General features: G+C 63.5%; 1 protein-coding gene across 1 annotated transcript; it reads left to right on the forward strand.

Annotated features, from left to right (window-relative positions):
- On the forward strand, window positions 1,135-23,212 carry RBFOX3 (RNA binding protein, fox-1 homolog 3; the record flags this gene model as incomplete). Its single annotated transcript, XM_021068070.1, has 11 exons — window positions 1,135-1,359; window positions 7,947-8,084; window positions 9,856-9,909; window positions 10,699-10,791; window positions 12,246-12,306; window positions 15,551-15,604; window positions 15,785-15,917; window positions 16,515-16,554; window positions 17,419-17,483; window positions 18,354-18,432; window positions 20,092-23,212. Coding segments are annotated over 11 exons (987 nt in total), but the record flags the coding sequence as incomplete, so codon positions are not given.

Consider the following 23,371-nt stretch of genomic DNA (forward strand, 5'->3'; position numbering starts at 1 on the left):
CCCTGTCCTTTCCAGGGACACCCTCGGAAGGCCAGAGGGAACCCCGCCTGCTCACAGCAGCTGCTGCAAGGCTGCCCCCAGTGTTTGTTCACAGTGAGGGCCAGTGAGCGGGAAGAGCCGGGGACCCCCCCCCACTCCATTCTCCAGAGCTGAGCACTTTCCGCCAGGACGGCCCTTTATGCCCAGTGACGGTGGTGCTCACAGGCTCCCAGATTTCAGGAGGTCTGGGCTGGGGCCGAGACTCTGCATTGCTGCCCAGCTCCCAGGTGGTGTCAGTGCTGCGAGTCCTGGCACCCACTAGGAGAACCACCGCCCTGGTTCTGGGCTTCCGAGAACCCCCGGGGGGGCTGGGGTCAAGGGAGCACTCTCTTTCCCTCCTGGGGCGCAGGCCTTCAAGAGGCTAGGAGGGGTCTTTGGACATCTTCTGGGGAGTTCTCCAGAGGCCAGAACCCTCCCCGCCACACCGACAGCCTCTTACCCAGTGGCCCCATGGGGGCAAGTAGTACCAGGCTCCATGCCATCTTTCCTGTAGCCATGGGGAGTCGTGTGCCCTCATGCCTGCTTTATGGATTAGAAAACCGAGGCTTCAAAGCCGTCCTAGGGCCAGAGGGTGGTGCGTGTGGCTGTAAAGGCCAAGGAGTGTCCTGGTGCTGCTGGGACGCTCTCACCTTGCCTGGAGCTGTGTCAGCCTCCTGGTGGGGAAGGTTTCATGAGATGTCACCACTGGGGGACACCGGCTAGAGGGAACACGGGATCATGCCAAGATGCTTCTCACGATTATGTGAGTCTACAGTTATCTCAAAATAAGATATTAGGTGGATTAAAAAAAAAAAACCCTTTCGTGTACTCAGGCCTGACATGGTCACACAAGTGGCCTCAAAATCAGGAGTGTCTCACCCCAGACTTGGGCTCCCCAGAATGCCCCCCACAGCCCAACAGGCACCCCCTCCAGCTCCGAGCTGGTGCCCATGCTGGGAGCTCCCCCATCCTAGGGGGCCTGGAAAATGCTGCTCAAAGGACAGCGTTGAGACCACGGGGCCTTCTGGAATGGGGGCAGTGTACGGGCCGCGCCAGGGGTCTCACCCACCTTTTTCTCCCTCCACAGGCCAATCAGGACGCCACGGCTCCGCCTGACGCGATGGCCCAGCCCTACCCCCCGCCCAGTACCCTCCCCCACCGCAGAACGGCATCCCTGCTGAGTACGCCCCGCCCCCGCCGCACCCCACGCCGGACTACTCGGGCCAGACCCCTGTCCCCCCGGAGCACGGCATGACCCTGTACACACCAGCACAGACCCACCCGGAGCCGCCGAGCAGCGAGAGCAGCACGCAGCCCACTGCAGGGGCCCAGACAGTGCCGGTAAGGGCCCCCCAGCTCAGAACTTCAGCAGGAGGGCCGGGAGCGGGGGGCAGGGGCCTGGGTGTGGAGAGCGGGGTCCAGCCCCCCAGAAGGAGCGCCCAGCTCCGAGCGCTGCACCGTCCAACGCCGAGGATGGCTCTGGAGGTAGGGCCGCGCAGGGCCAGCCAGGCCCACCGCCTCCAGCTGCCCCCCACGCCCGCCGCCTCCTGAGCGGCAGTTTCAGGCCAGCTCTCACCTCGTGGGGGAGGTGGAGCGTGTCCTTGGCCATTGGTGACCTGCTGATGGGCAGTGAGAGAGATGGTGAGGCCGGGGGCCTGGGCTCGCCCAGTGTCGTGGGGGCAGGCAGGGGCCGGGGCAGTGAGGAGCGGGGGGGCCCTCAGCCAGGCTCCGGTTGCAGGAGCGCCCGTGTTTCTAATCGCTTGTAATCTACCTGCTTGGCTGCCCTCCAATCAGATGGCTTCGATTATGTGGTTGTAATGCAGCTCCGAGGAGAAAGTGCTGAGCCTGGCGCTTCTGGGAGATTTCCTGATAGCCGAGGGTCAGGTCCAGGAGTGGCCGCCGCCCCAGGCCGACCTGAGGTGGGCGCCCGTGGAGGTGGCCCCCCCAGAGACCGGGCCTCCCCCTCCCACCCACCTTCCGTGGGCCCACTGCCCGCTGAGCTCTGGGGCTTTGGGCTCATGCAGCCGCGCCTGCTGGCTCCTTCCCAGGACCGGTTGCCGGGGGCTGGGCAAGTGGCCAGCACGCCCTGCGCTGCCTAGGCGCGGCACCACCCCGGCGGCCTACCCACGGGTGCCCGGTCTGACTGCGCCCTGACTCCCCTAATCCAGTCTGGCTCCCACGGCGTTCCCCTGGGTCCTCGGATCACCTCCCCTCCCGTGTGGACAGCGTCACCAAGCTCTCTGGGGAGAGAGCCCCCCCTAGGCCGCCCCCTGGGCTGCACCGGACCCTCGTCTGGGCCCGGCCAGGGCCCTTCCTGCCTGCTTGGAGTGCTGCCCTGCCTGAGTCTGCGCCAAAGCCGTCCGACTTCTCCATCCTCCTCCATCCCGGGTGCAGGGTGTCTGCCGTTGAGGCCCCCAGGGTTCACGGATGGGAAAGGCCAGGCCCATGGGTCTTGGAACTGGGAGCCAAACCACACTTCTTCTACTGCTGCTGCCTCGGCTTCCCCAGGCCGTGACCTGTGTGCGCTCGGGAAAGAGGAGGGCGAGTGCGGGAGCCAGAGGGCTCGCAGGGAACCGGCCACCGCCGGCCAGGCTCTTTCCAATGGACAGCGGCAGACAGGGTGCACCTAGAAACACCTCACATGAGCTCCTTGTGAACAAATACTGAGCCCCGGGGGTTCACCCTGGAAGCAAACCCTGGAGACAAGATGCTCAGACTCACAGGTGACACAGAGGGACCCGAGACAGCGAAGCCTTTCTCAGCACAGAGGCCTCCCGGACACCCCAATGCAGCCTCGCCACAACACGTGCAGAGCCGTCTTCGTTTGGCAGGCATTTGCAGGGACGGCTTGTGCCTGTGCCGAGCCAGCCCTGGGGGCCACACGGAAGCCGTCGCCTCCACCATCAAGGACCTCCACGTGGACGGGGGCCAGTGTTGACCTCCGTGTGCGAGAGTCCCTGCCCCAGAGAGAACCGAGAAGCCAAATCGGATGACAGGCTCTCCCTGCCTGGCCCAGCGCCTCCCAGGAAAGCGCCTGGGCTGGAGCCCCTGCGCCCAAGCGGGCGGCCTAGGCCTTCCTTTCTTCACCCAAGTCTCTCGGGTCCTGCGAGGGGCTCAGCGTCTGCTGCTCTGGGGTCGGGATACAGAGACAGAGTCCTCGGGGGTGGAAGTCACTGGATTAGCAGGTGACCACGAAGACACCCCGAGCTGCCCAGCAAAGACTCTGGCCACCGCTGGGGGACGTGAGTGCTCGACCGGGAGCATTTCTTCAAGCAGAGGCTTCCCGCCTTGGGAGGAGCCCGGGAGGGTGGCCGCCCCCAGTCCTCCTCTAGGATCCCAGGAGCCACTTCTACCTAAAGAAACCCCTGGTGCTCCCAGCTCTGCTGGCCACCTGCCTTTTTTTTTTTTTTTTTCCTGGCCACGACCACAGCCTGTGGAAATTCCCAGGCCAGGGATCGAACATGCGCCACAGTTGTGGCCTGCACCATAGCTGTAGCAACACTAGATCCTTAACCCGCTGCATCGCACGGGAGCTTCCCTGTTCAGCTGTCCCATGTCCATCCCGTATCAGGCCTCCGTCAGCTCCCTCCCCACCTCGTGGCCTTCCCCGGGCCGCTGGTGTTAGGATGAGATCCCGGCTTTTGTCCAGACCTGCCCTCTCCTGTCTGCGGATTCCGTTTGTCCTCACGGTGTCACCTACATTCTTTCGTGAAAAAGCAGCAGGGAAGCAGAGTGACGGGGGCTGCCCACCTCACTACTCTGCAGGCCCCCCAGGGGACAGGCCAGGGACCACCTCCCTGGAGCAGTCTCATTCAGGTTCATGCAGGTCCCTCGCTGGGGTCGCCCCCCGCCGTCCACCTGGTGGCGTGGGACAGCCGGGGAGACTTCCCACCCTCACCCACCCCTGCACCATGGCCCTCACAGGCCCTGCCCGTGGCTGGCTTCACTCCCCCAGCAGCACGTGCTGCAGCCGCAGAAGCGCCACCGGGATTAGTGCCCTGGAGCCCCTGCGTTCTTGGCTCGGGGCTTAAGAAAGGGGGAAGGGGGCACGGTGGTTGGCGTGCACCACCCGGGGTGAGATTTGGCCTAGTACTGCCTCCACGCAGGTGGGGTATGAGCAGGTGATGCAGTTGGCACCAGTGCAGCCAGTGCAGCGGCCGGCAAAGAGTTCCTGAAGCATGGCCTCCGTCACAGAGTTCAAAGTGGACACACAGCTCTGCCTGAGGTTCTGAAAATGACCTCATGAGTGGACAGCTCAAGGCCACAAGTGGAGAACACTTCCTCTGAGGCTGGCTCGGCACCCACCAGGGGCGAGTCATGGCCAGCAAGCAGCCGATGGTCACTGCACGAGTGCCCAGAAGGCCTCGGAGGGCCAGAGATGAGGGGAGTTGGGGCACAGACACGGGCAAGTCCAGGAGCCGCTTACTCCTGTGTGCTGGCAGCAAGCCTTGGCTCCATCCCGAGGACTGCCACCTGCGGCCCCACCGGACCTACAGGCCCCTCCCTGTGCTGGGCTTGGGGAGGCCCAGGTGACAGGCCTGCAGCCTCCTCGGAGGGCGTGAGAACACCCAGACGGGCTGGCTCCTGCCTTGAAAGGGGGCGGGGTCCTGCGATGGCTGAAGTGACACAGAGATGGGGAGGCAGAAGCAAGGCCGCCGAGGGCCACTAGGGGAGGGAAGGGGGTGTTGCTGCTGCTGCTTCTCTTTGCTCTGCATTTGAGAACCGAAGGCCAAGATGGCTTTGAAAAAGCTGAAGGAGGGAGTTCCCATCGTGGCTCAGTGGTTAATGAATCTGACTAGGAACCATGAGGTTGTGGGTTCGATCCCTGGCCTTGCTCAGTGGGTTAAGGATCCGGCGTTGCCATGAGCTGTGGTGTAGACTGCAGATGCGGCTCGGATCCCCCGTTGTTGTGGCTTTGGCTCTCCATATGCTGCGAGGTATGGCTCTAGAAAAGACAAAAAAGAAAGAAAAAAAAAGAAAAAGCCGAAGGGAAGTAAAGTCCCTTGGAGGGTGGCCCAGGCCACCTGGACGCTGTGGTGGACGTGAGAAGGCCTCCATCCCCACCTGGGGCAGCCAGTGCGCTGTCACACTCCAGGCTCTCTCCGCACCTCTTACAGTTTCACCGTTGTTGAACCCGTTTGTCTGCCTCTGCCTGCGGCTGTGCTTGGGCGAGAGGGACACTTCCCTTACCTGCGTCCTGCTGCACACCCCGTCTCTCCCACCTCACCCTGGGCCCCTCTCGTCCTCAGCTTTTGGAGTGGGATGCAGAGGTGGGAGATCCTGGATCTTGGAGACACACAGTGGGCTCCGTCCTGCTATTAGAAGGGGCCCAAGGCGGGACAAAAAAGACATCTCAGCCTGGCCCCAGATGCCCCAGCTTCGTCAGCGCCCTCCTGTGATGCCCCCCAGCCTGCCCAGGGGTCCCCATCTCCTCTGAGTGTGAGCTAGGCCTTTCCTGCAGGCCTAGATGCCCAGTCATGCTGACTGCTGCCCTCTGCTGGCCCAGAGTCAGCATTGCATGCTTTTCTCCGCTAGTTTCCCAAATCCCAGGTGAGTCCTTTAGTCGCCTCTGCTCAGGAGCAGCCAAGGGCACAGGTGTGTGGAATGCGGTGGGGGTCGGGGGAGGTAGTAGGGGGCACCGGGCCTACTCTGACGGCTGCACAGAAAGAGCTACAGCTTGTTACAACCAGAGCACAGGGCTCTGGCCTCTAAAGAATCAGCTAATGCATGGCTGGTTCTGCTTTGATTCAGGGGCTCCAACAGGTCCCCTGAAGGTCAAGTACAAGCTTGTTTTCTGCCAAGAAGAGTGGAACCAAAGGAGGAGGAGGACTGCAGAACAACTGGGGAGAGGTCTGGGCTGTTGAGCATCTCCGGGTCCTGGGCTTGTGGGTAGGAGTCCTCAAATGTCCCTCAAAAGCCTAAGGGCAGCTGTTTGGCATTGCCCACCAAGAGTGAGGGCCTGTACAGACCAGACCGGGACTCCCAGAGACCAGCCATCCTCAGATGCCTCCCTGCTGAAGATGGGCTCCTGGGAGTGGGGGCTCGGCGCTTGCTGGTAAACCCCCAGGGACAAGCACAGGGTCCCACTAGGCCTCAGAGAACACGAGCTGTCAGAACGGGGCCTGCCACACATGGAATGGCCAGCCTGTCCCCAGGCGCACAAGAGGATGGTGGCGTCAGACCCATGGGACCATGTGACTGCACTTCCTCAACACAGGAGCGCAGAGCTGAGTCTGAGGGACCTTTGAACAGGATGGCCCCTTTCACTCTCTCATCTATGCCATCTATCTCATTTTAAAAAAACTTCTATTAAAAAAAAAAAACAGGATGGCGTCTAGCCCTTCGGCCCTCCAGACCCCCTCCCAGCTTACCGCCTGGAAATATGCCCAGGAGCTGGCGACCTCCCCTCCCCTCCCCTGTGGTGCCCACCACCCTAGAGCCTAGTCAGACTGCTGGAACTGGAGGAGCAGCCCCCTCCTTCCAGAAAGGCTGATGGGAGTGGCCATCGAGGCCAGCCACTTAGGAGTCCAGAGACAGACCGGCCGCTGGCCTTGGCATGGCCTTCGGAGCACATCCCTCAGCCTCAGCGCGAGGCATGGCCCATGACCTCGGCCTGCTCTGGGAGGCCGTGATACCAGTCAGGGCTCCTTTGATGCCAGGCGGCCACTGGAGGGCAGTTTCTGGGAGCACGCTGTCTGGCCTCTCTCCTCAGCTTCCTCGTAGCGTGTCTGTGTGGCCCACCCTCTCACCACCTGCCAGCACCTCCCTCCTCCAGCCTCGGGGACCCCGCCCACCTCTCCAGGCGTGTCAGACGGGAGCCAGGCCCGTGCCCCCACCCAGGCCGTCGGCTGGAGTCCCGTCCTAGAAGCAGATCTCCAGACAAAGGTTCACGTCTAGGCAGTTTCCTGGGGAGGTGGCCCAGGAACCCAGCAGGGGAGTTGGGACTTGAGACAGAAAGAAGAAAGAAGTAGTGAACCTTTTCTTCTCAGCCCGTTATGCCCACAGGGGCGGGGCGGGAGGGTGGAGGGTCAGAGGACCCCCACCAGAGGGAGCTGGCTCTGTCCCTGCACCCCATCTGCTCCTGGACACACGCTGAGTACCACACGGAGGGCCGTGGGTACCGGCCCGGGCTCAAGAGGAGCTGACCTCGCTCCATCCTCCCGCGCTCCAGCCAGCGTGGATGGGCACCCAGCCTGCCTTTGGCCCTGGTGATTCAACAGGGCTGACCACACCGAAGGCCGTCCTGGCTGTGAGCCCGTGGCCCGTCCCTGTCAAAGTCCCCCCAAGAGGACACTGACACACACTGCCTGCCTGCTCGCCGCACTGCACCGTCCTGGGGCCTCTTCACGGCTTTGACCTCTGGGGAGCTGGTGGCAGGGGCTCCTTGCTTTGTGGAGGCTCTGTGTCCTGAGACCCAAGTCTTTGGGAGCCCCCCCTGCTGACCAGCGTTTGGGTCCAAAACAAGGACAAGGTTTGGGGGCCTGGAGGCGGCCAACTCTGTGCCTTGGAAGATGCACCAGAAGGAGAGGCGCCCAGAGCAGCGCCAGAACGAGGGCGGCCTCTGCATTCATGGGCCGAGGGCAGCTTCTGAAATGCTCCACGTTCTCACAAGAACACGAGACATCAGGGGACAGTGCACTCATGACCCCAAGAACCAGGACAGCCGAGGGACCACTGAGGTCAGACCTCTGTGGACAGGCGGGGCCGTTGGGGGTGCACACACCGGCCGGGAGGCCTGGCCCGCCGCGACGTGGGTGGGCACAGCTCCAGCAAAGACCCGCAGGTGGGACCTCTGAGGCTGAGGTCCTGCTGTGCCTTGTCTTGTGCAAATCCTAGGACAGGGGAGTCCAGGGGGCTTGGGGAGGCTCTGGTCTGGGGTGGGAGCCGAAGGAAGGGGGCGCCTCACCATCCGGCTCCTGTCCCCACAGCAGACAGACGAGGCGGCACAGACCGACAGCCAGCCACTCCACCCCTCCGACCCCACAGAGAAGCAGCAGCCCAAGCGGCTGCATGTCTCCAACATCCCCTTCCGGTTCAGGGACCCCGACCTGCGGCAAATGTTCGGGGTGAGTGTGTCCGGCCCCTCCATCTGCACTCCCACCCCCCACGCTCGGCTCCCCAGGGTTCCTGCCTCCCGTGGCCCTCTGGGTCCAGCCCCCTCTGACCCGAGCCGGTGGGATGGGAGGAGGGGGAGGGATCTGCATGGCTGCCACCCCCACCTCCTGAAGTCCCCAGGGCTGCGTAGAGTCCCCTCAGGCCCAGGCCTGTGCCAGTCAGGTTGCCAGTCGGAGGGCCCCTCCTGATGAGTGCTCCAGGGACCACTGTGCCCCCAAGAGGGCACCGGGCAGGGCAGCCAGCCTCCCGGCCTCATTCCCAGCAGCCCCTGCCTGTCCTGTGTGCCTGGGGCTGGCACTCTCAGGCCCAGGCGTGGGGCGCCAGGAGAGCCCACGATGGGAAGCGGGTGCTTCCTGGATTCTCCCGCTCCATCCCAGACTCTGCTCCATGGGGTTTCAGCCAGTTGCAGTGTTACTGCAGAACCCTGCCGGCAGCCCTTTAATGGTGGTGACTTTCTTCTGTCACCTGATTCGAACACCCAGCTGGTGCGCCACCCACTGGGTGCAGCCTGCCTGGCCGTGGAAGACCCAGGCGCTTGGCCCGTGTTCTGTCCCTCTCTCCCCTCTCCCACCCCAAGCTCTCCTCCCCTTGCCTGCCCTGTGCCCACTCCCCACTTCCGCCACAAATCAGGCAGCCTCTGGCCCCTGAACCCCACCCCCGACCCCAGAGGGATTTGTCAGGCAAACAGGAGGGGGCCTCGGGATGGTGCAGGACCCACACCTGCCCTTCCCCAGATAGCCATTCCCCTCCGGGGGCCCCGCTGGAGCTGGGCAGGATTTAGAACCATGGGAAGATGAGGATTCTGCCCCTCTTGGCCTCAGCCCTGGGCAGCTGCCAAGCCTCTCTGAGCCTGGGGCCGCCACGTATCAGATCAGTTCACCTGGATACCCATCCGCTCCCTGCATCCTGGACCTCACCACACCTGGTCCCCGCAGGATGCCCCTCAGCTCAGCCCCTGGCCCGCAGCACTGTCCTCCCTCCCCAGTACGTGGCAGGGCTGGCAGTGCCTCGATGCCCGGCTCCACGTGGCTCTCTGCTCCCTTGATACCCACCTCCTAAATGTTATGGGGTGGGGGATACTCATCAGCTGGGGGCACTGGAGGCCTCAGGGGACCTCAGCTGGCATTTTAGGGACCAGGCTCACAGGTTCTTGGTCTATGGTGCCAGTGAGGGAAACGGGGCTGCCCCTCGGGGGTGCCCGGCCAGTGATGGGGCCGGAAGGGGGCAGCCAGAGCATCTGGGTCCAGCTGCCTGATAGATGTCTTGGTCAGCAGAGGGCTTGGGGTCCCTGCCTGCACCTCACACAGCTCAGCCCAAACAGCACAGATGGCCAACAGCACAGGGTCCCCCCCTACCCGGCACATTGCCTCTTCCAGGGACTCCCTCCCCCCAGCACCCCACCTTTTGGGAAGGAGTTATGCAGAGACCCGTACCACTGTGTGGGAACTAGGGCTGGCTGGCCAGCAGGGAGAGGAGGGAAACCACTGGTGATGCCGCAGATGAGGCCAGTCTCCTGGCGGGAAAAGTACTCTGTCCCCCCTTCACCCCCCACCCTCAGCTACCCAAGAGCCCCTCCGTGTCCCTGTAGGAGGCAGAAAGGGGTCCAGGGCAGAGGACCGGACATGGGCAATGGGCAAGGGTCCCTTGGGGAGCAGGCGAGCCGGGCCGGCAGTCTTAACCCACCCTCTCCTGTCTCCCCCACTCCCATCTCTGTCTCCGCAGCAATTCGGAAAAATTTTAGACGTGGAGATCATTTTTAACGAGCGGGGCTCCAAGGTGGGTGCCGCCCAGAGGCGCCACCATTACAGCGCCGGCTGTAGGTCCCGCCAGGCTAACGTGTGAAATGTGCGTTTCCTTCCTGGAGAGCTTCGAGCCTGAGGACCCCTGAGCGACACGGGTGCTTGTACTCCCCGCTCCTCCGCCCCCACCCCACCCCGCTGTCTGTGTTGTCGCTGCTGCTGCCGACGCTCCCTTCTCTCTAAGCTGCCAGGACCTCTGTCTGCATCCAAGCCCCCAGGCCTGAGTCCCCAGCCTGCGAGTTGCTCCCCTGGGGCTGCTGGCCTGCCTGGAGCTGCCCAGAGGCTTGGGGAGGGCCTGCGGGGGGGGAGGGCAGGCGGGAGGGCCCGCAGAGTCCAGCCCTGCTCCTGGACCGGAAGACCCCCCTGCCCCCGGGCTCCTAGGGTGAAGATGGGTGAGGCCGCCCCCTCAGGTCCAGGAGGCCAGCCTTGGCCTCCCAGTGGGGTTAGGGCAAGACCTGGTCAGGTCAGTGTCTCTTATCGCTTTGGCCTGTGTGCTCGGAGGTGCCAGGCGGTCAGCTCAGGCCAGGCTCAGGCCAGGCCAGCAGCCGCCCCCACCTGGGGCTGTACCCCTCCTGGGCATCCTGCTGGTGGCACCAGGACAGACCTCTGAGCTGCCTGAGTCCCTCCTTCAACTCACCTGACTCACCCCTCTCTCTCTAACCCCCCCCGTTGCCCTGCCCCCTCCCACCCCACCCTTACGCCTCCTTTTTTTTCCTTTTTCTCATCCTATGTCTTTCTCTCCGTGTCTGTCCTTCTCCGCTCACAGGGTTTTGGGTTTGTAACTTTTGAAACTAGCTCAGATGCTGACCGAGCCCGGGAGAAGCTGAATGGGACGATCGTAGAGGGACGGAAAATTGAGGTGCTCAGATAAGTGTGCTGCGGCAGGGACGCCCTTGAGAGCCGCCTCTGATCACCCCGGGGCCCCCGCCCTGCCCTGCTGCGGCCCTGCGGAGAGCCGGGCCAGGGTCCCATGGCGAGGCCACACCGAGACCAGAGCCGAGCCCACCACCTGCTGCCCCTAGTGGGTCTGGACCTCAGGCCGACCCGGAGGTCCCCCAACCTGCCCCCATCCTCTCCCCAGCTGTGGAGTTCAGTCAGACACTGGAAGGAGCCCCAGAAGTCATGTGTTCAAGGCTTGGCATCTCCAAGGACCTCAGCTAGCCTGGTCCGTCCCCTCGATGAGAGGGGTGGTTAATCTCCCCGCCCCCTCTCACCAAGGAGCAGCAGCTGCCCCTTCCCCACCCCCCGCCCCGCCGCACTGCCTCGTCCTGCATTTCGCCCCAGAGGGCTGGCAGCAGTAAGTGGCCAGAGCCTAGAAAGGAACCCAGCTCAAAGGAGCAGAAGGGAGAGGGGCGAGGGGTCCCCCCAAACTCCCCACCCCCTCCCACCAGTGCCTAGAAAGGAACCCAGCTCAGAGGGGCGAGGGGTCCCCCGACACTCCCCACCCCCTCCCTGCCCCTTCTGGGGCCTGCGTGTTCCCACCCAGTGCTGAGGCTCTGGGATCTGGGAGCTGGGCTTCCCAGCAGGCCAGGGTGCCAAGAGAGGGCAGGGCCAGCGGCTAGCGCAGAGCCCGTGGGAAGCGCGGTGCATGGGCCCGAGGGGAGGGTTTGAAGAACGGGGGTGCTGGAGGCACCCACCTTGGCCAGGATCCAGCCCGGCGTCCCCAGGGGCTCACTCTGATGTGCCCCCTCCCTCAAGTCCCACGCCTGCCCTGATCTCTGCTCCCTGTGCACACGCCTCACACTCCTTCCCACAGCCCCGCCTGACCCTCTGGCAGCCTGACCAGGGGCTTAGATGCCCTGGCACCTGCCTGCCCCTCCCCCATGGGCCTTTTCCCCTCCCCCCCGCCCCACAGGCACGGGCACCCCCTCAGAAAGCCCTCTGCTGGCCTGGGGGAAAGGGGTGCTGCCCCTATGGGAGGGGGCGGCCCTCCTGGCACCCAGAGCAGAGAGGTCTTGGGGCCGGTCTGTTGGCCCAGCTGGGTGCCTTGTGGAGGGTCCAGCAGCCAGCCTCTCCAATGGCCCTGCGTTGCTGGAGGGAGGCTCACTTTGTGGGGATAGCCGTGTGGAGGGCGAGAGCCAGTGGGGCCTTGGGAGGGGGCAGCACAGCGGAGCAAGGAGGGCAGGCCCAGGTTGGGGGCCAGGCTGGTGGCCGAGGCTGGCCAGTGTCTCTGCCCAGGTGCACTGGGGCCTCCTGCCCACCCACAGCCCCTTCCGGGGCGGCCCCAGAGGAGAAGTTCAGAGCAGCACTGGGGCGGCCAGTGGCCCGCAGGCCAGTGCCCCCCTCAGCCTCTCCCTCCCTCTCTCTGGGCAGGTCAATAACGCCACGGCCCGAGTCATGACCAACAAGAAGACTGCGAACCCCTACACCAACGGTAAGGAGCCCAGGACCGCGGGGAGGCTGCAGGGGCCGCCAGTGGGGACAGGGCCAGGGGGCCCAGGCTGCGGAGGCCGGCCTCCCTGCAGGCTGAGGGTCCTCTTGTGTCCCAGCTCTGCTGCCATCAGAAGGGAGTGGGGCAGCAGGGGAGCTGGGGCCGCCGCCTCCGCCCCACAGCCGGTGAGACCCCCGTGCTTTCCCCAGCATGCACGGGCTTCTAGCGCAGGGAGTGGGAGCCACTTTCTAGATTGTCCTTTATTTCCTAAGCGCCGAGGAAGGCCTGGGCTGGAGATACTCAGAATTTAATGAGTGTGGTGACAGCTAGAGGGACAGTCCCCCCACCCCTGGGGGTTGGAGGCGCTGCAAGTTTGAGGCCCCACCTGCTGGGAGAGCATGGCAGCTGGGTGGCCAGGCACATGCGGACACGGACTGTAAGCGGAGGTGGCTGGTTGTCTTTGAAGACAAGCGCTAGCTGCCCAGGGAGCAGAGGGACAGCTCGGGCCACTGCGTGCCTCACCTTCACCAGGTCGGGGCTGGTTTGGGTGTAGCTGGCAAAACATTGGGGTCTTTTGGAGTTAGTCCCCCTTGCCAGGAAGCAGCAGCCCTGCTCCGTCTCCCAGGGGCACGTGGGCTTTGCTCCCTTCCCGCCAGCAAGACAGAGGGGACCGAGCACCCCCCACCCCACCTCTCTTTCTTGCCTTGGTCTGATCAGATGCACGTGGAGTCAGGGCACAGGTCAGTGTGGAAAGCCTCGGGAAGGGCCGTGGGTGGATCTGCCACCTGACCTTCCAGCCAGGCCTCCCCCTCCGTCCTCCTGGGGCGGGGGCGGGGGGGGCCCTTCGCCAGGGCTCCACTTAGATTAGGCTGTAGTCACACCCATCCTGCTTTTTTGAGGACTATCAAAGCTCAGATTCCTGGAGTTCCCTGGTGGCACAGTGGGAACTCCAAGCGTTAAGGATCCAGTGTTGTCACTGCTGTGGCTCAGGTCACTACTGTGGTACAGGTTCGATCCCTGGCCCAGGAACTTCCACGTGCTGCGGCCGCAGCCATAGAAAAAAGAAGCTCAACTTCCTGGAAATCCGGGGGATCCCCAGCTTTGCCCACTCCGGGTATGACTTCTGTGACCTGGTGCTAGGCACAGGAAGAGAAGGGGTAGATGTTCTTCCAGGGTCGGGGTGATCGTGGCAGCTGTGCAGCCTTCCCGAGAGCTCCTGCTTTCTGGGCAGACCCGAGGATGCTAAGGAGCGTGGGATTCAGAAGGGAATTCATCCCTGAACGCCTGCATCCTTGGCACAGAACAGGCACAGACGGAACCCATGCCTGCTGAATGACAGGGCGTGGAGAGAGGGAGAAGCCTCTGCCCACCTCGAAGGCAGCAACAATTTCATTTCAATGTCTTTGTGGGCTTGGGCGAGGGTGACAGGGGCTGCAATGGTCCGGCCCTGGGTTCCTTGCGGGTGGCAGTGAAACCTGGCTCGTGGTCTCTGGTGGCCGAGGGTGTGGCTTGACTTTGCTTAACGCTCTAGAGGATTCAAACTCATAGGTCGGTCAGGGGGGCAGAGGTTTCCACTGCAGGCACCCAATGCACCAGGTTTGACCAGGTGTTCCTATTTGCAGAAGAAACAAAGGATCCACTAGGTGGGTCTCAGGCTGGGGTCCCAGTGAAGCGGGGCCAGAGCAGCAAGTGGAGGCACCCAGGAGTCCAGACTTGACAGGGGCAGTGCCAGGGCCGTCTGAAGCAGAAGTGCAGCCTCTCAGACGACCCAGAAGAGCTGCTGGATGGAACCTGAGGGAGGTGGGCCCGGGTCAGTGGTACAGGACTCTGCTCCGTTGTGGGTTGTTGCTAAGAAGACTTAGTTCTTGGGACTGGAGTTCTTCCCAGAAGATGAAGAGTTGTGTCCTTCCTGACCTGGTATCTATAGAAGATTCCAGAGGCTCGCCAGTAATGTTCAGGGGCAGACGCCTGTGTGGGTCCCGTGACGGTGACCCAGGGATGGAAGGCGGCCCACAGTCTCATGCAAAGCGTGGAGACGGGGGCCCCCGGGAGGAACCTCCGGGACACCAGCCCCAGGGTTGTTGGAATCTGGGTTTGGGACGTGGAGCTGGGCCCGGGGGCATGCTGCAAAGATGCGGGGAAGCTAAGGGGCCAGGGGCTGGGCCTGGTCAGATGAGCGGACCCTGTCCTCACTCCCTGACCATCTGGGGCCGGTGCAGGCTCAGCCAGCTGGTTGCCACCCCCCGAGGCTCAGATGGAAGCAGGCCTTCGCCCCTGCACCTTCATCCCTGGTGGGAGATGAAGACCAGCCCGGAAACAGCCAGCCCACCTGCGGGGGGGGGGGGGACAGGGAGTGGCCAGGACTGGGGGTCTGGTGTCCTCGGCTGGTTTGACTCTGGCTCTGCCACCCGCCAGCCCTGTGATTCTCCATGCTGCCTTGCCTCCCTGAGCTCCCACTTGCTCGTCTGTAAAATGGGAGGGCGAGGCACTTCCTCCTTGGCTGCGGCTCGTGGTAGTGCTGAGGACATGCTAGCTGTCCTTCCCACCCGGATCCCGAGACCCTTCCTCCCCAGCTCTTCCTGGGCAGCCCTCCCATTGGCTGCTTTGGTGAGAGACAGTCACGGATAGTGAGAGCAGGACTCGGTACTGGGAAAGGGTCCCCTTCGAAGGTGGAGGAGGTTGCCAGCTGAGGCCAAGCACCTTCATTCACAGCAGCCTCTGACCCTCCTGGATGAGGGCAGGCAGGCGCCCACACAAAACAGCTCCCACGACTGGGCTGTCAGGCGCTAAAGCAGCCAGGCCACCCACCCCTGCTGGGGGCCTGCAGGAGCTTGTGTGATGAGTTCCGCCTTCCCTCCCAGTGCTCTTCTGCAGACACTGCAGACGCCAAGCTGCTGGGACCGGTGCCCTGGAACGGGGAGGCCCAGTGCAGGCTGGAGAGGCCCAATATTTGAAAAGAATCAAGATACCAGGTGGATGGTTGGGAGTGACTGGGTCCCTGTTGGTTAGGGAGCAGAAGGCGCCCAGCCAGTGAGGCTGCAGCATCCCCAGAGGGGCCCGGGGTCTGTGTTCCTGCCTCATCCATGCCCCCGACTACTACGAAGGGAGGTCCCGCCGGCCCTCTGCAGCTGCGCCGCCCTGGGAATGTCCGGGCGCGGCTCAGCCTGGGTCTCGGGGGTTCCTGGGCATAGCGTGAGGTAGGAGAGAATGGGAAGACAGTCACTGGGTTTCTTCTCTTCTCTTCTAGGCTGGAAGCTAAACCCGGTGGTAGGCGCAGTCTACGGGCCTGAATTCTATGCAGGTAACAGCTAAGCCCCGGAGTAGGGGTGGGCAAGCCTGGCCGGGTTGTCCTGGGGAGAGGCTGGGCAGGATGGGGTCGGGTGGGTGTGGCCGGGGCGTGGTTAGTGTGGGTGTGGCTGAGGCCTCCGCCCTCTGCCTCCGCCCTCTCACACCTTCTGCTCTCCGACCCCCTCTCCTGCAGTGACGGGGTTCCCCTACCCCACCACCGGGACAGCCGTGGCCTACAGGGGCGCGCACCTACGGGGCCGGGGCCGGGCTGTGTATAATACGTTCCGGGCTGCACCGCCCCCACCCCCCATCCCGACTTACGGAGCGTGAGTACCTGGGGGCGCAGGGAGGGAGACTTGGAGGAAGGCCCAGGGGGCCTAGGAAGGGAGGTGTGGTGCAGCAGGAGGGGCTGGGCAGCTGTTCCAGATCTAGGGGGCAGTGGGCGTGGGAACCCGGACCTCCACACTGCCATCCCCTCCATATCAGTACCCCCCCAACCCTGCCACGGGATCCCAGGGTCACTGGCATGTAGGGGACATTTAGAGCCCCAGCATCTTGCCCAATGCTTTAGTGGGTCTCGTTGGCCCTGGAGCTCAGTGGAGCGCCTCTAAGCCCTTCCTGGTCCATTCCCCGGGGCCCAGCGCCCTCTGCCCCTGGTGAGGGAGACTGCTGCTTGGGGTGGGGGAGAGGGAGGGGAAGCAAGGTGGTCCCATGGGCCCCGGGGTTTGTGGGAGAAAGGAGCTGATCAGCAAGGGTGTTACTCTATTGTTATACCAAAACAGGGCACTGGAGCAAACGCTTGTTAAAATGCCAGTCCCATGGACAGGGCTGGCACCCTGCCCCCTCCCTCCTCAGCAGACACCGGAGCCGGCCTACCCCACCTCTCCAGCGTTCCCACCACTTTCTTGTCCGTTTGCTTCCAGGGTCGTGTATCAGGATGGCTTTTATGGTGCTGAGATTTATGTAAGTGCAGCCCTGGGGAGGGGGTGGCATCAGGCATTTAGTGTGTCTCAGGGAGCAGAGTCTGCCCTCCCTGCCCCACTCCCTACCCCCTCCCATCCTGGGAACCCGGGAAGGTGACCTCAGCACAGCGAAATCTGGGTTACTCCTGGTGGGGTGCGAGTAGCAGTGGGGCCCCCGCAGCCCCGATGAGCCAGGCATGTCTGCTCTGTCTCACAAGGTGTTGGTTGTATGACGCGGGCAGTGGGTGACTCTCCATAGTCCTCGTCACAATGGGGTCACTGATTTGTCCATTGCAAAGGCCCAGAGAGAGGCCAGGAGGTAGGGGCTCCAGGCCAGACCCCTTGATGGGGTCCAGTCTCTTCTCTCCTTTTCTGGGGCTGCACATACTGCTACTTGAGCTCGGAACCCTTGCTGACAACACCCACCCCACAAAGACCTCCTTCCCCCCGGCCTGTAATTCTGCAATCCGAGGCGTGCCCTTGACCCATCCCAGTGTGTGGAATAGCACCCAGAGTCACCCATGGGTCCTCCACACCCATCAGCATCAAGTCAGGGGCACACTGGCCTCATGGCAGGTCTGTGAGCACCTGCTGGGCTCTGAAGCTTTGAACACAGCTAGCGGTGTAATGGGTGCCCAGCCGTGTGTTGAAACGCACACAGGGACGCCTGCACGAATGCGGTGAATGGACCCCGCTCACCTCGAACCAGGCCACTTGACAGTCCCCAGTCCCCAGACCCCCACTAGACCACAAGCTGGGTGCCCCCAGGCCTGCCAGCCCTCACCTGACCAAGGTCAATGTTGAAAGCTCTGTCTGCCCCATTAAGCTGGTGTGCTGTCTTCCCCCCCCCCCACTTACCCTGCAGGGAGGCTATGCTGCCTACAGATACGCTCAGCCAGCAGCCGCAGCCGCAGCCGCCTACAGTGACAGGTACTCTCAGCTGGTGGAGAGCTGGGAGGCAGGGGTCGGGGGGAGACGTTGGGCTCAGACCAACAAGAAGCCTTACACGTGGTTCAGAGCCTCGGGATGCTTCCTCCAGGTGGACACAGGGTCTAGACAGAGGAGCGCAGGTCCACCTGGCTTGGAGACCCCAAGCCAGCAAACCCCCAAGTTCCACAATCACGTCTTGCCTGCAGTAATGGGGAGACCAAGGCCTGACCCCAGCACCCCCAACCACCCCAAGCTCTGGAGGCCCCGAGCGAGAAGAGTAATCAGGAGCCTTTGCTTTAGCCACTGGCACGCCTCTGATCCTTCTCAGTGCCCCTGGGTCCGAGATCCTTCTGCCTCGTCCAGGCGTGGTGTGCACCGCGTGGGAGCCTAGCCTCTGCCCAGCCGCCAGCACGCCCAGCCGCCCGGGGGTGGTTCTCTTGTTTTGAGGGCAGGTCCTCAGGGGTGGCCTGGCCCGGCACCCTGCCCTGTGGGCACTTGGCCTCCTGGCCACAGAGTTCCAGCTTGGGGGAGGGTGGAGTCTGCAGTGCTGGACAGGCCGTGGGCACTTCGTGGAGGGCAGGACAGCCATTGCTCTTGACTGAGGCACCGGCCCTGGCCCGGGGATCCCCCAGGCCGCCCTCCAGGGGCAGGCAGCAGGCTCGGACCCACGCCTTTGTTGCAGCCTTGTCAGGCTAGCACTCGCTGACTTGTGTCCAGCTGTGTTTGCGACACTTCCCTGCAAAGAGGCAGGAAGTGGGGGGGGTGCGGTGGGGAGGGGCCTTGGGGTGTCGCCTACGGGGGAGGCCGGGACCTGCTGTGTCCCTCACCTGCGCCACCGCCCCCACGCCCCTCCTGTGCTCGCCTCCCCAGTTACGGCAGAGTCTATGCGGCTGCGGACCCGTATCACCACACCATTGGCCCCGCAGCGACCTACAGCATTGGAACCATGGTAAGGAGGCTGCGGCCGGCTGCCCTCGGCCAGAGCCACGAGGTGGGCCCGCCTCGTGGCCGGTGGTGGGGCAGGGCGGGCGCTCAGGGGAGTGACCCAGGCCTCTGGCCTGGTGCCTGGAAGGGCCGAGGCCTGGGTCGGGACTCGGGGGGAGTTCCCCTTTGTGCCCTGGCGGCGTAGAGGGAGGCAGGTCAGCCCAGACAGTCAGCTGCCCGGGGGTGACTTCCGGTCATCGGGGAGGCCGCCTGGCGTGGCCCAGCTTTCTGAGCCCCGTAGCCAAAGCCCCGCCTGGGCCCTCGGTTCCGCGGCAGGAAAAGCAAACCAAACCCTCCCAGCAGAGGCTCCAGAGGCAGGCAGGGCCTCCACCTCTCCTCATGTGGGTGTGTCCGTGCCATGATCCCTCTGTGTCCTGTCGTCCCCTGACTGTACCTTTCCTCACGTCAAGGTGGGGAACGAGGGCTGCCCGCTGTTGCTCACCCAGGCCCCTGCCCTGTGACCCCTCCAAGGCTGCTGGCGGGGTGACGGGGCTGGGCGGAGGGCCGTGCTTCTGAAGGGCTTGCCGAGGCCGGAGGTGTGCGGGCCAGTGTGTCTGTGTGTGTGTGTGTGTATGGCCAGCTGTCGACACATGCAGCCCAGCTCACTCTGTACCCCCAGATCTGCTTCCAGTGGACAGCCACCTCCCGGGCCCACCCGGCCCAACCCCAGGGGGTGCTCATGTCGGTTTTTAGCTAGCTTGGCATCAGCATCAAAGATGAAAACATTCTGGGGGATAAAGAGGGAGGAGGGTCAGAGACTACGGATTTTTTTTCTCTCTCCCTTGGTTTTGATGACTCCGTCCCAATATTTGTTTTCGTTTTCGATTTTTAATGAGCCTCAGACCTCCCACGCAGCCTGCGGTGACTGCTGGCAGCCGCGGGGCGCAGGCCTCTCGAGGGGGCCCCTCGGCTTCGGGACCAGCCTGGCCCTCCATGTAGCTGCTAGCTAAACGCTTCCATCAACTCAGAGGGTTTCCTCTTGGGGTTTTTTTCTTCTTTTTTTATAAAGATTTTCTGTTTTTTACCCCAACTTTTCTTCTCTGGCACTTATCATTTTCCTCCCTTTGCTAGGGAGACCGGTGGGTGGGGCAGGTGGGGAGCCCCGGGGGTGTGGGAGAGCAAAGGGCACCAGAAGGACGGCCCCTTGGAGCTGGGTGAGCAGACGCAGCCCCTCCTGGTGGAGCCAAAGCCTCAGGAACCCTGACCGGAGGGCCTTCTACCCTCCTGTGTCTGGAGGGGCTGAGTCCTGCCCCCCCCTCGCCAGCCCCACTGGGCTCTGAGGAGGTGGGGCTCCTGTCAGATGCCCCCCCGCCCCAGATTACGGGGAAAGGGGGCAGGGAAGGGCCAGGCCTGAGCCAAGAGAATCACGGCGAGACACTCAAACCTCGTCATCCAGAAGCTCTGCGGCTGGTGATCCCAGCACCCCCTGACCCCGAGACACCAGGGCCCCTCCTGCTGCCGTGACCACCAGCTCCCATCCTCCCTAAGGCCAACAGGAGGGGGGCAGACAACGGGATTTAGCGGTTTCTCTTTTTGTTTTTCCTTATTTTTTTTTCTTTTTGCTTTTTCCCCCCCTTCCCCAAAGGTGGTACTGATTGGCTGTTTTTCATCTTTGATGTTGCAGGCTAGCCTCTGCCGAGGAGGGTACAGCCGCTTCACCCCCTACTAGCAAGAGGCCCAGCCCCTAACAGCATTCACACTGACTGCCTAATACACACCAAACCCAGCAGTCCAAAACCAGGCACAGCCACCCGGAGGACAGTGCACCCCTCCCGGTCAGCGACACGCGCCGCTGACCTCCGCGACTCTTAAGTCCATAGGTTTTACCTCCAGCCAGCTGGTCTTCCCCACGATGGCGTGTGTGTCTTTGGCCCTGGTCACCCCCGTATGTCTGAAACCTTGGTTCCTATTTTGACTTTGTTGACGTTGTGCCCCCCCAAGCCATTTCAGGTACAGTATGCACATAGTGGGAGGGGCTAGGCTGGGCAGAAGACCCCTCCCCAGAACTAGCAATAGCGCCCGAGAGGGCCATGCCCACTCCCCGCCCCCTGGGCTACAGAGCCACAGAAGACACCGGCCTGGCCCCCCCAGGAAGCCACCCCAGCCAGTCTGGGGTTCAGGGATCGGTCGAGGGGTGCCTGCCTGTCTGCCCTGATGGGTGGGTTCCTGGCCAGGACAGTATCTCCTCCCCACCTTCACCCAGGTAATCGCAGGCGCAGCCGTCTGCCCTCCTGTCGCCATCCAGCTACACTAACATTTCTGATTAAGTTTCATTGATGTTTCCTGCTGAAGTTGCGGGGGGGGAGCCACATCAGCCTCAGGGGTTCCCTTAGCCTCTGTGGTAAGAAGTGAAAGTGTAGGAGGAAATCTCGCTGCCCCGGAGCCCGGAAGTGACCCAGCCCTGCGCTGCCCGGGCCTGCAGCCTCTCCCCTCCAGCCACACCCCTGAGGTGGGGTCCCTGCCGGCCCAGCGTCGGGGTCTGTGCTTGCGTACAGCACTGCCCTCCCTTCCCCAAGCCTGGAACTTCTTGTCTGGGTACCTCTCCGATAAGGGAGCCTGAGCCGGAGGACAGGGGAGGGTGCTGCCGCTCCTCCGGTGCTCCTGGCGGGGCCATGCTCAGTGTTTACCTCCCAACCCGAGGGGCTGGGGTCTGCGGGCAGAGCTGAGACCTGAGGGAGCATCTGGAGAAGCCACCAGACGGGCCAGGGCCCCGCCACATGCGGGCCCAGCACCTCCAATACAGGAAAAAGTGGCACAGCCGAGGGCCCTGGTCTCCTTCATGTCGGAGCTGGGCTTCCAGGGGCGGACGGCCCACTAGAGGGTGTGGGTCCCTGCCAGCCAGGGCGTGATCCTCCCCCCTCCACGGGCACATCCATTCCAGCTGATGGTGTGGGCAGGTCCCGCCTGGGGTTCCCCTCACGGGTCACTTCCACTGCCCAGAGCACCTCTCAGCTGCCTCATTCCACGTCCCCCACCTGCCACGCCCTGATCTCAGCCCTGGTCTGCCTGGAGCCCCCGGCCCTGCCCAGTTCTCAGCAGAGCCTGCCAGCGGCGTCTGCCCGCCCGGGCTCCCTGTCGCTCTTCCCTTCCCGCAGCGCCCTTCTCCGCCCTTGACCATGGCCTCTCTCTGCCCTGGAGGCCGAAGGTCTGCATTAAATTCACTTACTCAAGACAAGGAGGGCCCTGAAGCTGGGAGTGGGGCTGGTATGGGGGCCCGTGCCCACCCACCCGGAACCCTGGGGTCCCAGGTCCTGGCGCCCCCACAGCACCCCTGGCGGTTGCTTCTGTGAACTGCAAGTCCTGCCTTTCTGTTTCTGTTGTAGTGAAAGCTTCCGCTGTTTCCTTCTTGGACCGTGAAGGGCAAAAACAAAAAAAAACACAAAAAAATCACAAAACAAAAAACAAAACAAAAAAAAAAGATGTTCAGATCCAAGCAACAAAACCAACCAAACCGAGAAGCATCCACCACGTCCGAGTCCGCGAGCCCTCGAGCCTTTGCACCTCAGCGAGGGAGCAGGTCCGCGGCCCCGCCGCCAGCGCCGGCAGGAGGGAGGTGGGAGGGGAGCCTCCGTTTTCTACCAAGTCTGCCTTCGGGCCCGCTCCGCGCAGTGTGGGCTCAGTGGCCAGCGGCCGCAGGTCTGAGCAGGAAGAGCGGCCAGCGGGACTTGGCCTTGGTTGCCGACTGTGCCAGAGGAGGGGCGGCCGGGCTGGGCGGGCGGGGAGGGGGCAGCTTTCCATCCCAGGGCTTCAGCTGTGCCCAGTCACCCCGTGTCTCCCACGCTGTGCCCCAGCTACCCCTCTGGCCCCGCGCCAGCACCCGAGTCCTGCAAACCTCGGGAGGCGTGTGCAGCCCCCGGAGACTGTCCGACCAGCAGCCCCGGGGTCCGCCCCCAACACCAAGGGCTGAGGTGTTTCCAGAACTATGGGGCACCCAGGCCCCCTCCCTCCACGTGAGGGGGCTCCCGGTGCCAGGCCAGGGTCCCCTCCCTGCACCTAAGCGCGTGGGAGGACTTGCTCTGACCCGTCGTTCCTGGTTCCCCGTCTGGAGGAGGCCCCGGGCCTGGTCCGGGGGAGGGAAGGCCCGCCTCGCAAGCCAAGGCCTCATCATTGGGTCGATACCTCGGGCCCCTGCCCTGCAGTGCCTGGTCCCGCGGGGAGCAGAGGGACAGGCCAGGCCGGCGCCTGGCTGCGCGGTGAGGTTGGGGTCACGGTGCTATGGGTCTGGACGGCAGGAGCAGAGAGGGCGAGGCGTGGGGGGAGGCCGGGGCCGTCCACAGCCCCCTCCCCTGCCCTCGGGTCAGGTCCGGGGTGGGAGGGGCAGCAGACCAGGCAGCAGGGAGGAGCCCCTGGCCAGGCAGGGGAAGCAGCAAAAAAAATAACAAAAGACTAGGCTCCGACATGGCTCCACTGTCTCATGAAACTTAAAAAGTAGGAAACTACACCTCACTTTCTATTCAGCATCAGCTCCTGAAGCTCCTGAGATGAGGCTCCTTTTGTACTCCCGCTGTACATAGCCCCGCCCGCCTCGGCTCCTCCTCTGTACAGGCCCCGCCCCTGCCGTCCGGCCCCTCCTCCCGCAGCCGCTCTGCCCGGGCCCTGCGCCCTCTGCCCCCCGACCCCCAGGACTGCAGCCAGGCCCCAGGCTTCCTTTCTTACCATTCTGTATGCTTCCAAGGTGTGACCATTCAAATCAACAGTATTATTATTATTAAGATTATTAATAAAGATTTCTTTCTTCAAACCAGGACAGCTCTTTTTGATTTGCCAGCTCCCGGACAGAGGGTAGAGGGCACAGAGGACCGGGAAGGCCCCTGGGGTTGGGCCCAGGACAGGCAGCTTCCCCCAGGAAGCCAGAGGGGAGTCAGAAGACCCTTCGGGGAGAGAGTCCAGAGCCCCCGCCCCCT

The sequence above is a fragment of the Sus scrofa genome, chromosome 12, assembly GCF_000003025.6.
Source record: "Sus scrofa isolate TJ Tabasco breed Duroc chromosome 12, Sscrofa11.1, whole genome shotgun sequence".
Taxonomy (NCBI): Eukaryota; Metazoa; Chordata; class Mammalia; order Artiodactyla; family Suidae; genus Sus; species Sus scrofa.